This window comes from Aythya fuligula, chromosome 4 (assembly GCF_009819795.1).
Source record: "Aythya fuligula isolate bAytFul2 chromosome 4, bAytFul2.pri, whole genome shotgun sequence".
NCBI lineage: Eukaryota > Metazoa > Chordata > Aves > Anseriformes > Anatidae > Aythya > Aythya fuligula.
The window spans coordinates 74172909-74185449 of NC_045562.1; the positions used below are offsets into that span (position 1 = coordinate 74172909).

At 48.2% G+C, this 12541-nt stretch overlaps 1 protein-coding gene across 1 annotated transcript in view; it reads right to left on the reverse strand.

Annotated features, from left to right (window-relative positions):
* Positions 1–11585, reverse strand: part of DDRGK1 (DDRGK domain containing 1) — a 36157-nt gene extending 24572 nt beyond the window's left edge. The window contains exons 1-2 of the mRNA XM_032186720.1: positions 11488–11585; positions 5805–5963 (exon numbers count right to left, since the gene is read on the reverse strand). Of these exons, the coding sequence (XP_032042611.1) occupies positions 5805–5963; positions 11488–11575 (247 nt within the window). The 5' untranslated portion in view covers positions 11576–11585. The remainder of the gene's footprint in view (positions 1–5804; positions 5964–11487) is intronic.
* Between the last annotated feature and the right edge of the window lie 956 nt (positions 11586–12541).

Sequence of the window (12541 nt, forward strand, 5' to 3'; positions counted from 1 at the left end):
AGTTCCCAGCTCTGATACAAAGCAGCAAAGGTCTGACTTACAGAGTTGCTTTCACACCACCGCCATATCCTGATTTGCACAAACTGGTGGTAGCTGAGCAAAACCCACCAGCTTTTTCTTAATTTCTCCTGAATGTTTTGGACATAAGAGGCAGGACAACAAGAAACAGAGCTAACAGTCATAACAGATAGCCGAAACTCTTCAAATGTACAGAGTCCTTTTCAAAAATACTTCAAAATATTAGGAAAGAAAGCATACCGGAGTGCTGATGTTCTCTATCAGGACAGGAATTTACCAGCTACTGTGTACAGGATATGCAAAATCTCCAAATGAAACAACCCCATCGTATATTTTGGTTGCCCTTGACATTGAGGTCAAAAAGCCCATCTTGCCTCCTCAAGTTTTGGAAGTTTTCCACCAGAAAGGATCACACAAAGCTCTCTGTGCACTGCTAGCTGCTTGATTTACTATTTACGCAACACCTAAAAAAAACCAACAGAATAGGAAAAAGGAGGGAAGATGCCAGGCAAAACAAAGGGTTCATCCTGAGGACAGAAGACATTTGTGTGCTGTAAAGATCGAATGATCGCATGACACCAGCTCCTAGAAGGGAATCAGGCAACCATATGGAAAGCCGTGGGCATTCACGAGTACTGCAGCGGGACGGTAACAACTTCATTTTTTAAATCTAGTGGCCATCCAGCTCAGGAACCAAATGAAACAACCTGCTTACTAACCTGTAGCCAGAAAAATCAGCCTGTGCTGAGGCCAGAAAAAGGGGAGTAAACAAAGGACGTTAGCCCCTCTGAGCAGAACGAGTGACTTCAAGCTCTTTCTGAAATCAAGCCATGTGGCATAACTGAGAAACCACACACCTACAGCTTCTACACGCCATCTGCACTCGAGATGTCTCAATGGCAGAAACACGCCGTGGATACTTTGATAGCACCGAGTCTTTCTGTATGAGTAGGAGCAAGTCAAAATTAACTTCTGATTTACCAGTGAGGATACGAGGAGTCAAAGTTTAACCGTACTAGAAAGGTTTTTCTACTGATTAAGCACTAAAATTATTTCAGTTATGCCTATTAATAGAGTGCTAGTAGCAGCTGTTTCACGGGAACACCATGGGGCCACGTCAACATTTACAGCTTTATAAAACTTCCTGATCTTTTAGCACATCAGAATATGGGGAGATGCAGTGTTATATGAAATAGATGCTCTGCTCAGAAAATAACTGCTGCTTATTTTGGCAAATTCCAGCACAGATACCTTCTTCTCTTTAAGCTATGTACACCATCCACTACTAAGTGGATATTAAGATAATTTATTTTTAATATTTTTTTTCCCCCCCAAACCAGCACAAAACCTTCATGTAAGATCTTTTCAGATGTAAGATTTCAATGCTGGGTTTAGATGCTATGAAAAGCAATAAAGGGCGTGTTAACAGGGCCAATTACTATATATTTTAAGCTTCTAAAGACTTTTTCTTTCCAATTTTGTGATTTATTTCTCAATAGTGATTAAAGAACGTGATTCTGATCCCCAACTCTTGCCAAGCAAAAGACAAGAGGGACTTACAATTTAATTTATGTTGGAACCAATGGCTTTTCCTTATTTATTTTTTCTTATTTTACAAGCTAGAGGCTATGATGGGGCTATCAAAAGCTGTCGGCTTTAACATTATCAGTTCTGTGCAAGTAAAGCCATTTAAATTGAAGCCAACATTCACTGCGCTGGGTGTTCCCATACCTGTGCTCAGATGTGCAGGGCTCAAAAGGCATGCAGATGTAGGGAAATTTAACGTTTATGAGTCACAGGGCTGCCAAAAGCAGACAGTCTGGAGTTTCTTTCAGTTAGGAATAGAAGTTGTTGATTAAACCAGATTATTCCTTTGGTGCAGTCCCTACTTTGTTTTAAAAATACATATTTGAAAGATAATGTACACAAAATCCCATTTATTTTAATTTTGCAACATGGGAAAGAACTGACCAGATCAGCTAAATTGTTTGTTTGTGGGATGTGAAGGTGAGCCCCTTTCAAAAAGCAAACCCTTGTCCTCGGGATCATGGCAGACAGCTCGGGCACATCCTTCTCTTTTTGTTTCTTTCTTCTTGTTTCTCTTTCCACCAAGCTCAGCCTCGCTGCCAATAGCCACCAAAGCCTTCCACCCAGAGGATGCCCAGTGGTCTTTGCTCTGCTCGGTGGTTTGGAGATCATTATCATAAAAAAAAGGCTGCTTTAAAAAATAACTGCCCTAAATCATGGTGTGGTGGCGACACTTTGCAGCCCACGTTCCTCTCCTCCCACCCCAACCGGCCTCTCCATGGGCATCAGCAGCCGGTTTTCACCCATGACGCCACTCCAAGTGACAGAAAACCTGGACTGGAAAACCCGTGCCCCCCTCGCTGGCTGGCTAACAGCCCTTGGAAGAAGCAATTTGCCCGGGCACGCCTCTGTCTCTCCACAAACTCTTTGTACCATGCGCTGAGACAAGCAGGTTTTCTCACTACGTGTCTGTACAAAGTCGCTGTCAGAAATAATGTTGAACAGTCCCTCAAGCGAAGGCATTTGCCTCGGATCCTCCTCCTCGTTATTTTTACCACGGAAGGATCGAGGCGATCCAACCATAGCTGCTGTTGGAAGTTCATCCCTGCAAGTTTCTTATGGCCTGATAGGAAACTGCAGCCCTAAAGCCTCTACTCTGGGGAACTTTCTGCTCCAAGAAGTGAAAAAGCAGCGTCGAGGCAGGTTCCTACATCACCACCGAGCTCCTTGCAGCCTTCAAGGCACCACGAGCGGCTTTAGAAGCACCAGCTCAGCTCCAGAAGCAGACAACTGCTTTTTCTGCACATGAACAGCAACCAAAGAAAAGCTGTTGACAAAACACCACTGCGTGCACCAAAGGCAATTAGAGCCCGAGTGGATGCACGCAGAGAAAAGGGTCAGGCAACAAATAAATGGGATAAACGGCTGCTGCTATTTGTTTTCACTGCTGTGTGCCACAAAAGATCCACAACCTGACTCCAATTTATCCCCTTCCCCTCCCTAGCTCGGCCTCTCTTGCCCTAAATGATTAACGCCTGCCATCCGCCCCCTTTTATGCCTCGCAGTGAGTTTATTTTTGTCTTTGCTGGAGTTAGCCCCACAAAGCCACTTCTGTCTGGGTTCAATTTAAATTAAGCTGCCCCAGAGCTAACCGAGCCTGCTGGCTGGGATATCGGAGGCGAGCTAACCACACGAGCACACAACTCCAGCACCAACCGCTCTCCTTCCAGACTCGGGCCGCAAAGGGAAAGGCAGAGAGGCACGTTGTAGCAGGGCAGACATCCTCCAAGGCATGCTGATTTGTACGACAGCCTCCAAGACTGCTTTGGGTTGCAGGAAAGACAGCAGTGTGATGGCTAGAACGAAGCTGGGCGCCACAAACCAGCCAAACCCACCTTTGCTAAGCCAGCCTGGAAGTCGCGTCAGCGGAACCCAGCTGAGGGGGTCTCAGTCATTTTGAGAATTCCTTCGTCAACGCTTACAAACATCTCCCCATCAACCTGTGGTCATCGGCTGGTATTAATAGACGCTGCTATTCTCATGAGCGGTGACTTTACTGAGTCCTCAGCTCACCACTGAAAATCATTACTCAGCCAAACCGAGCCAGCGTGGGCACCCGGCGAGCGGCCTGCCCCCACGGCGCAGCGCAGCCCACGTGGAAGCCGTGAACGAGGAGCCCACACGAGGCGTGGGCTGCAGGTCTGGTAGGAAAGTCGAGGCTTTTAGTGCTTCCCCCCTCTGCTTTTTCTGTCTGTACCAACGACCTGCAAGTCATTTAGGTGCCTCACCCCACCCAAGCTACAGGAAGAAATTACAACCTGATTTAGCTCCGCTCGCAATGGGCAGAGATTTGAATATTCAAAACCATCATTCACCATCCTCGTTTGTTTTACATGACTCCTTCTCACCCAGACTTGCAAATAAATAAGATTTTGACTACAGAAGGGACAATTCAAAGTCACTGAGGTTCTGCTCCCAGTTTTTGTGCCCCTTATCCCATTATTCCAGGAGAGATTTCAGTTCTGCCACAACTTAGCACAGGCAGCAGAAACTGCTAGGTTTTGTACCCCCAAAGCTTAGACTCATTCTGGAATTGAAATCTGATTGTTAGCTGGAAAATAGAAAACCCTCACCCTAACCACAACTCCAAAGCCTGCAAGAGCTGCTTTGAGACGTTTCCTAGAGGCAGCAGACCAGGCTCCTGGCCAGCAGAGTGCTCTGGTGGGAGCAGCAGTTCCCACCTGACAGCTCTTTATGGCCGTGGCAGCAAGGCAGAGGTGGCCTGGGGATCCTCACGCCCTTCCCGAGGTCCGTGCCAGGAATCTTGCAGGGATGTGGTGGTGTTACCATGTCAGCCAACTAATTTTTGTAACACAGAACCCTGCAAGTCGTTGGGATGACTCGCTGTTTCAACAGGGTAAGCGGAGGCAGTAGGCAAAACTGCTCCACGTGGCAGTGACACAGTGAAAACACAGGTGGTCCCTGCCCAGAGGAAATAAATTAAGAAGTTATTCCAGGCCCCTGCCACGCACTCACAGAGTGGGGCTTCAAAACATGTAATTCATCTTTCTTTAAGTGAAAAAATAAAACAAACAAGCTCTACACTACTACAGGCAGCTCATGCCCAGGGTAATGGCTGTGTAGCAGACATGGCCAATCCGTACCAGAGGGAAATAATCCCAAATAACTGCACCTCAGGGCAGGAGCAAGGGACAGGAGCTTCTCTCCACGGCTCTCCTGCTGATGTCTGTGCTCATTCCCCAAAGGCTTTGGTGTCACTGCTGTGCACCGGTGCTACAGTACTGGGAGAAACCATCCCAGCATATGAATGGGGAAAAAAATCCACAACAAAACACAAAAACCATGCAGAAGTTAAAACAAAAGAGCCAGAAGTTGTTTTAACATAAAGAAATTAAAAATAAACAGAAATATCATTTCAAAGGAAACTTCATGCAAGAGCTGCAGCACTCGCATCTGATGCACAGTGAAGCTGCGAAAGAATTATTTATAAAGCCCAATGACACAGACTCTTTTACAGCTAAAGTGACAAAATAAGATAAGCCTTTTGCTTTCACAGCTTCACTGTCGGCCTTTGGCACTGAAACTTTTGATGCCTGGAGTTTAAGAGGAAAGCTTTTCTTTTTATTTCATTTTCCTCACAGGATGTTATCACATGAAAAGAACTGAGCAAAGTTGAAAAGTTCAGGCCTGTCAATTTTCCATTCGTTGGACACGAGCGGCTTGGAGAGCACGTTCACCTGCCAACGTGAGCGGAAAATGAGCTTCTCTCAACGGCAAGACAAGAAGAGCAGGGGGGAAAAGCGCAATTATCTCCTAATCATGGCCTCGCACGAATGCCTGCTCAGCATTTCCCACCTAGCAGGGGCCAAAAGCATCGCCCTGATCTCTGCTGCAAACGTGAGCGAAGCAAGGTCCACTTTTATCTGCACTTGAGTGGAAACCCCGAGCGCTTCACCTACGACCTGAGAGCGGGAGGAATCATGGTGATAAGTACTTTGCTTGATGTTTTAGTGCAAAATGATGATTCTAGTTACCCAAATTTAACCTGTATGGCTCTGAGGAAATACAAAAGGCAGTTTCTGTGAAGCAAGTAAGGAAACTGGAAAGTCAAACAGATCAGAGTCAAGCTGCAAGTGATTCCCAAGCTGCTAAAATGAAAACTTTTCTTCAACTGCAGCCCAACATCTGCTGCTCAGGCCCATGCACATGGCTGGAAGATGAACTGAACCAAACTTTACCTTCTGCCCACTCTTCTGCCTGCTGTGCCCTCCTCTGGGCCAGCAGCCGGCTCCCCATGTTCCTCCGGCGCCTCGGCATCCCATCTCCTCGCTCCTCGACATGGGGCCGAGGTCTGGCCACTGCTGCCGCCGCCGCATTTTGTTGGGGTTCCTCTTCAGCTGCAAGAAGAAAACCAAATCGGTGAGAGCGCTGTCACCTCGGCTTGCTACAGCTGCCCTTCTGCCTGTCAACCCTGGCAATCAGAAGTACTGTTTCCTAATTGTACTACTAGATACTATTTTTAAAATATTTTTTTAAAATATTATTATTGAGTGCTGTTTTGTAAATGACAGAACGTCTCCCCTCACTTGTGTTTTTTTCCTGAGAGGCAGGAGACACTTGCAAGTTGTTTTCCTGTGACTAACAAGAATCATGCACCGACAGCAGTCAGCTTTGCACCACCGTACTGACCACTAAAGAAAATGTTTAACTATATGCTGCTACTGTTGTTTGACCTGACAGACTACACCCTCAAAAAAGCCCCTTCCCCCAAACTGCTCAAAAAATCCCTGTATTTGATCCAAATAATCTGTTCTTCCCTTCCCCATGAAAATATCTCTCTTTATGTGGTGAGCCTGCCAGTCACATCTGACTTACAAAAGGCAGGACCCAGGAGTACTTCTCTTCCCTTCCACAGTATTCAGATTTTTATTTCTGATTTTGCATTTGTGCCACTTAAAAGTAGATTCATCTGAATTCAAGCCTGGCTGCATACATGTTTCACTATGGAATATGTAAATCAGCATACCCGAAACTGAACCTGAACAGCAAGCAAGAACCACAGCAAGCCAGAACCACAAATTAGAGGCGCACCAACCAAAGACACAGGGAATCTTCATCCTACCACACCGATTTAACAACGTCTCCAACAAATCCACGCGTGGAAAGCGAGCGTGAGCAGAAGTCGGTCCAGAGCTCCAAAGGTCACTGCAGCTCGTGCTGTCACCCCGCTAAATATTCCTGTTGTTAATTGAGATCTGACAAGCGAGGAACAGCTGAGAGCAAGTGGTTGACCTGTGGGCTCACTGCAGAGCCCCACAGGTTCTTTCTGAGACCACCACGATCCCACTGCTATCAACTATGGTACTGATGCCAAAACAATCCGATGATGTTGCCATCACCGTCCTCGATACCTGCTTTGCATATCCCTTTGATAAGGGTAACATGTTTGTGTGTGCTGTTACTTGGTTGGTCCTGCAAAGAATTAACTGCTACGGCCTTTGTTCAGCTCGGCATTCAAACGGTCTCAGAAAGCTGCAGAACTTTTACTTAAGCCCGGGACACATTTTTGTGCTTGGCTGGATTCTGTGATGTCCCAGCAGGAGCACAAAATGCTCTCCACGCTCAGCCAAGTCTCCAGCATCCGCTGATCCAAACAATGCCTTCCTAAAAAAAACCCTGCTATTAGCATATCTGCGATCAGAAAATAAGATTCATTACGGCTGCATCTGCATGACGATCAAAGGTGTGCTTGCAGCTCATCTCGGGGTATCTCAGCCGGCTTCAAAGCAGCAGGCAGTGGAGCTGATAACAACACAGCTGCAGCAGCACCGAGCTCAGCCCAGGCTGCAGAGCAGAGCACTCGGGGGAAGCATTTGGCCAGCAAAGCCATCAGCAGAGTTCAGGAGTGCTGCAACCCTGCTGCGAGCAGTCCCCCAGCAAACACTCAGCACTAACTGCAGCACCGTGACATTTGGAATTGAGTCACCGCACGGCCACGCTGCTGTCACCCTCCTGTGCCCAGCCCCTCCTTCTGTCTGCGGACCAAACCGGGTCTGTAAGAAATTACAGCGCGTAGGCTCCAGGGATCGGATCGTTTGGCTTCAAGACTTGCCCAGGCTTATTTGTGGCATGCTGATGATTGCTCTGAATGCTGTTCAGCAGCGAGGGAAGCATTACGCTGCAGAACAGCAGCCTGCTTACTTGGGACATTACCGAAGTGCCAGAAATACTCTTAGGCTGCAAAAAAGACCTCTTGTACACACGCAGTATTTCTCTTAATGCATTCTTGAGATGCCCTGCCATCCAAACCTCAGCATCCTTTCACCTGAAAGCTTCAGTGTCTCTGTCCTAGTAACTGCCAAAGGTGCACAGCGCACCAGCTGTGAAGGTTCAATGCTCGTTCATTCTGGGGCTTGGTTTGCGTTCCCATCATCCTGTGAAACAGAGACCACTGAGCATTTTGTGAGAGGAACCTACTTATAAGCCATGTAGTCCTTTCAAGCTGAGGTGTTGAACAAAGCTATCCATTTCCTCAATTTAATTCTCTCCAGGTGACCTGGCAATTTCTCAAAGTTGACCAGTGTTAACAGGGCTCAGAAAGTAGTTAAAAAACAAACCAAAACCAAACCAAGAACCAACCACCAAAGCTGACCCATATAAAAGGCAGATGTACAAGGCAGTTGTTGGACAATACTCATCTTTCCAGCTCTCCAGAGTACTCAGACAAAGAGCAGAAGACACCTACACACTACAAACTGTCAGTTAGTAGAAAAAGAGGTGCTTTACTACATCCAACGTGCCCACGTGGCTCTGGTCCTCCCAGTACCCAGAAGGCTGGACGTGCTCTCTCCCCTCCTCTCTGCTCTGGAAGCATCACAGATGACTGGAGCTGCACACAGAGGGTGTGACTGGTGGTTTCAAACAGCACAGAGAATACTCTCAAAACCCTTCCAACTCCAGGAGTTGCTTGACAGTTTGCAGAAAGGCAGGCCAGTAGAAATTAATTAGATAAAGCCCTCAATTAATGGGCATTACAAACAAACCAGAAAATTCAACAGATGTCTGGAAAATGGACGTGGCTTCAAAGCTCGGTTCAGCTTTTGTTCTAAGCTGTAGGTTCTCCACTCTCTGACTCAGCCTTTCCAAAAGCAGGGAACATCTCCTTCCGGGGGACAGCAAGGTCACTGCCGTGCTGAGAGGAGCTCTGTCTTTTCAGAAACATCAGCCCAGAGCACAGGCTGGAGCTGATTATTTCATGCCACTTGTCAGCCAGTGCAGAACAGAAGCTGTGAGACCGTGGTCACGCTGTCAGAGCTCTTTCTCAAAGAGAAACAGAGCAGAACCCTGCTCTGAAAGCAGAACTCTTTCCTAAACTGGATGTGTGGCACACTCATTACAAAGAACACTGAAAAACCTTTCAGAGCTTCTTTGGACCTCACTTTACATCCCCCCAGCACGGAACCTGCTCCTTTCTGAAGCTTTGCAAATTTCTACTTGCTCAGAGCAAATAGATTTTCCCTTGCTAAGCTTGCAGCACGTTATCTTTAGGTGTATCAGCTCAGCAGGTCCAGCAGCGTTAACACCTGGGTGGCAAATTTCGAGGCAGGCCATCCAGACACAGCTCCTGGCTGCTGATCTCCACTGGACAGAGCTCCACCTGCTGCACCCTCACCCTCCGGCTGGACTTCCCACCGCCACCTCAGTGCCTTTCACCTCCGTGCTAACCTGAGCTGTGAAATTCGATGAGAAAGCGATTCAACACCCAACAGGTGGAAGGAAGCGGGCTCCGTGTCCCTGAAGAGGTCTTTTCGCCTCACGCTGCTTATCGTACTAGGGCATGGTCACAACCAGATATGCCAGCCGTGTGCTGAAGGCAGCAAGGCTGCGTTTTTTTTTCTGTTCTCAGCAAACAAGTCCAGGCTTGATAGCGCTGGAAGCTCTCTGCTACTTGAAATGACCTCTCGCAGGAAATACAAAGTTACAGGATTTACCTCTTGCGATGGTTAGCCTCCCACTTTAGCTAAAGCAGTCTGTTCTACAACGTTTAGTAAGAGTAATTCTGCAAGAGAGAGCATGAAAGGTCGTCATTGCCACGCAGCCCCAGCTGCTACAAGGAAAGAGAGCTGCCACCCGTTCTCTACCTCAAACTTCCCTGGTTTCACGTCCTTTTCATGCAACACGACGAGTTTACTAGAACTGTAGCAACTTCCATTTTCTACATAAGAGACGGGAAAAGGAAAACAAATTCTGGTTTAAGACTGAATTCTGCAAAAATGTAATTAGTCCGCAACACCCCCAGTGGTATTGAAAAATAATTTTCTGTTGTGCAAGGAGAATAAAGTCATCCCCAGAAACTGCAGTTCTGCAGAGAACTTCAAAATGATAGAAATCAACACATTCAGGTAGCAAATTTTGATAAACCACACAATAAAAATAGGCAAGACCGATTTAAAAGTATCAAAAAGATGCCCTTGAAAAAACAACTTCAAAACAGTTATCCTGAAACGAAGCTAACTTTAACCAGGCTGCTCAAAAATAGCATTAAGGCTTCTGGAGAATTCAGATCATTTAAAATGCCTGTTTGGCCTTCACTTTCGTTAGAATTTTATACGCTTGAAAAGAAGAAGAAATCCTCCTCAACCTCAAAGCTTCTGATTTGCTTAAGTCACGATACGAGCAAAGCTGAGGAAATAAAACATCTCCAGCAGTCTCATTTCTCCGGGACGTTCATCGCTTGCTTTTACCAGAAGCTCAGCCCCAAGTAACTAGAAACCAGATGAAATTTCATCAGTTTCCATGCTGCTGAGAAAGAAAGACTTAGAGCAGGTCTGTGCAAGAAACAGCGTAAAAGAAACACGCTGGAAACTTTAGTTTTTAATGGGTAAGAACTGGTTTTAACACAAAGTCCTTACCGGCATATACTCTTGCAGTAGTGTGACTATGTTTATATTGTTTTTTGTTTTTTTTTTTTTTTTTTTACCTATTAAAAAAAAAGAAAGAAAAACAACTATCAAAGCTACCTTACCCCCCCCAAGACAGAACCCAAACACCAAAACCATCCTGAAACAAACACAAAACGCTCCAAATTCTGGGACTAGTGTTATTATATAACCAAAAACCAAAGGCTTCAGTGGCTGTCCTGGCTAAACATCTGAGCATGAGTCCTCGCAGCGTTTCCCTTCATTCCCTCTGGAAATACAGCTGTGTCGGTGAGCTTACCGAAGAAATAAATATCTAACGTCTTCCCTAGCAGCGTTTGGAAGCGCTGCATCACCCCACAGCGTGGGGCTGGCCGGGGAAGCAGGGCAAATTCTGCAAAATTTGGGTAAGGCTGGCTGGGCGTGAGGCCCTGGGGGCGTGTGAGGGGAATATCGGCTCCACGCTCGGCTGGACGCTTGGCAGGGTGCTCCAGGAGATCTTAGGGGATCAATATGAGCAGGGGAGTGATCCTATTAATTCTTTTTCCCCCTCAAAAGGTCTCCAAAGGAGCTCGCCGGGCTCTGAGAGGGGGACCCCAACGCACTTCCACACCCCCCCCACGGTTCCTGAGGGGAGCAGCGGGGCCGAGCCGCCAGCAGGGGCCGCATCCAGCGGGGCTCCACGCCTGGGGAGCACCTCGGGGGGGCTGCGGGATCCTAAAAGATCCCAGGGGATCCCAAATAGATCCCCCCCCCCCCCCTTTTCCCTCAGGGAAAGGCCTGAGGCGAGGCGCTCCCCCCCCCCCTCACGGTTGCCATGGCGACGCCCCCCCCTTCCCGCCTCGCGGTTGCCATGGAGACGCCCCCCCCACCCCCCCCTCCTTCAGGCGGGAGCAGGGCCTGAAGGGGCCCGGGCCCCTCTGAAACGGGACGGGGAGGAAGGGGAAGAACCGGAGAAGCCCCCGGGGAGGGGAATTGAGGGAGAACCGGAGCCGAGACCCACCTGGGCCGGGCCGGCGGAGGAAGCGGGCGGCGAGGAAGAGGAGGGCGGCGAGGAGAGCGGCGGCCGCCGCCAGCAGCAGGGCAGCCATGGCCACAGCCCGCCCCGGCACCGACCATTGAGGCTGTGGGGTGGGGGGGGATAAGGAGGGAAGGAGGGGGGGGACACACGGGATTTGGTACGGTCCGGAGGGGAGGGGCGGGGAAGAGGCGGGCGGTGCCGCCTCAGGGCGGGGCTGAGGTGGGGTTGTGGAGGGGCGGGGTCAGGGAATAATAAATAAATTAAATAAATTAAATAAATTAAATACATTAAATACATTAAATAAATTAAGCCCTCCGAGATCGTCTGGTCTAATCACCCCTCTACCACCGCTGTCACCCACTGAACCATGTCCCCAAGCACCTTCCCTCGAACACCCCCAGGGATGGGGACGCCACCACCTCCTTGTCACCCCGTCCCCACCCCTGACTGCTCTTTCTGACAGAAATGTCGCCTCATTTCCCACCTGAACCTCCCCTGGCACAACTTGAGGCCATTCCCTCAGTCCTACCACCATTACCTGTGAGCAGAGGCCGACCCCCAGCTCCCCACAGCTCCCTTCAGGCAGTAGCAGAGAGCAATGAGCTCTGTCCTGAGCGTCCTCCAGCCCAAACCCCCCCAGTTCCCAAAAAAACGAGGGGAAAACCCTCAAAGTTATGAGGGAAAATCACTTATAAATGGAGGCCTGGCTGTAGGGTACGACTCCCTGCCAACACTGGGGTCACTACTGAGGTGTCTCCCTTGCTGTTACACCAGGGTGTAAGCTTGCCTTGCAACCCTGAGGAGCTTTTTCTGTCCCCCTTTCGGTGTGTGGGCTGTAAAGGAGCTGAAATGTGCTCAGGTAGCTGGAGAGATGCTGTGGTGACATGTCCTGAACGGCATCAACTTTGCAAAAAGAGATGCTGACCCTGAACCCACCCAAAGCTACTTGTCTCACGTAGTAAACTGGCTTAATTCGGTAAAAGTGGAGAAAACTGGTCTGCTCAGAGAAATATATATATATATATATATATTTTCA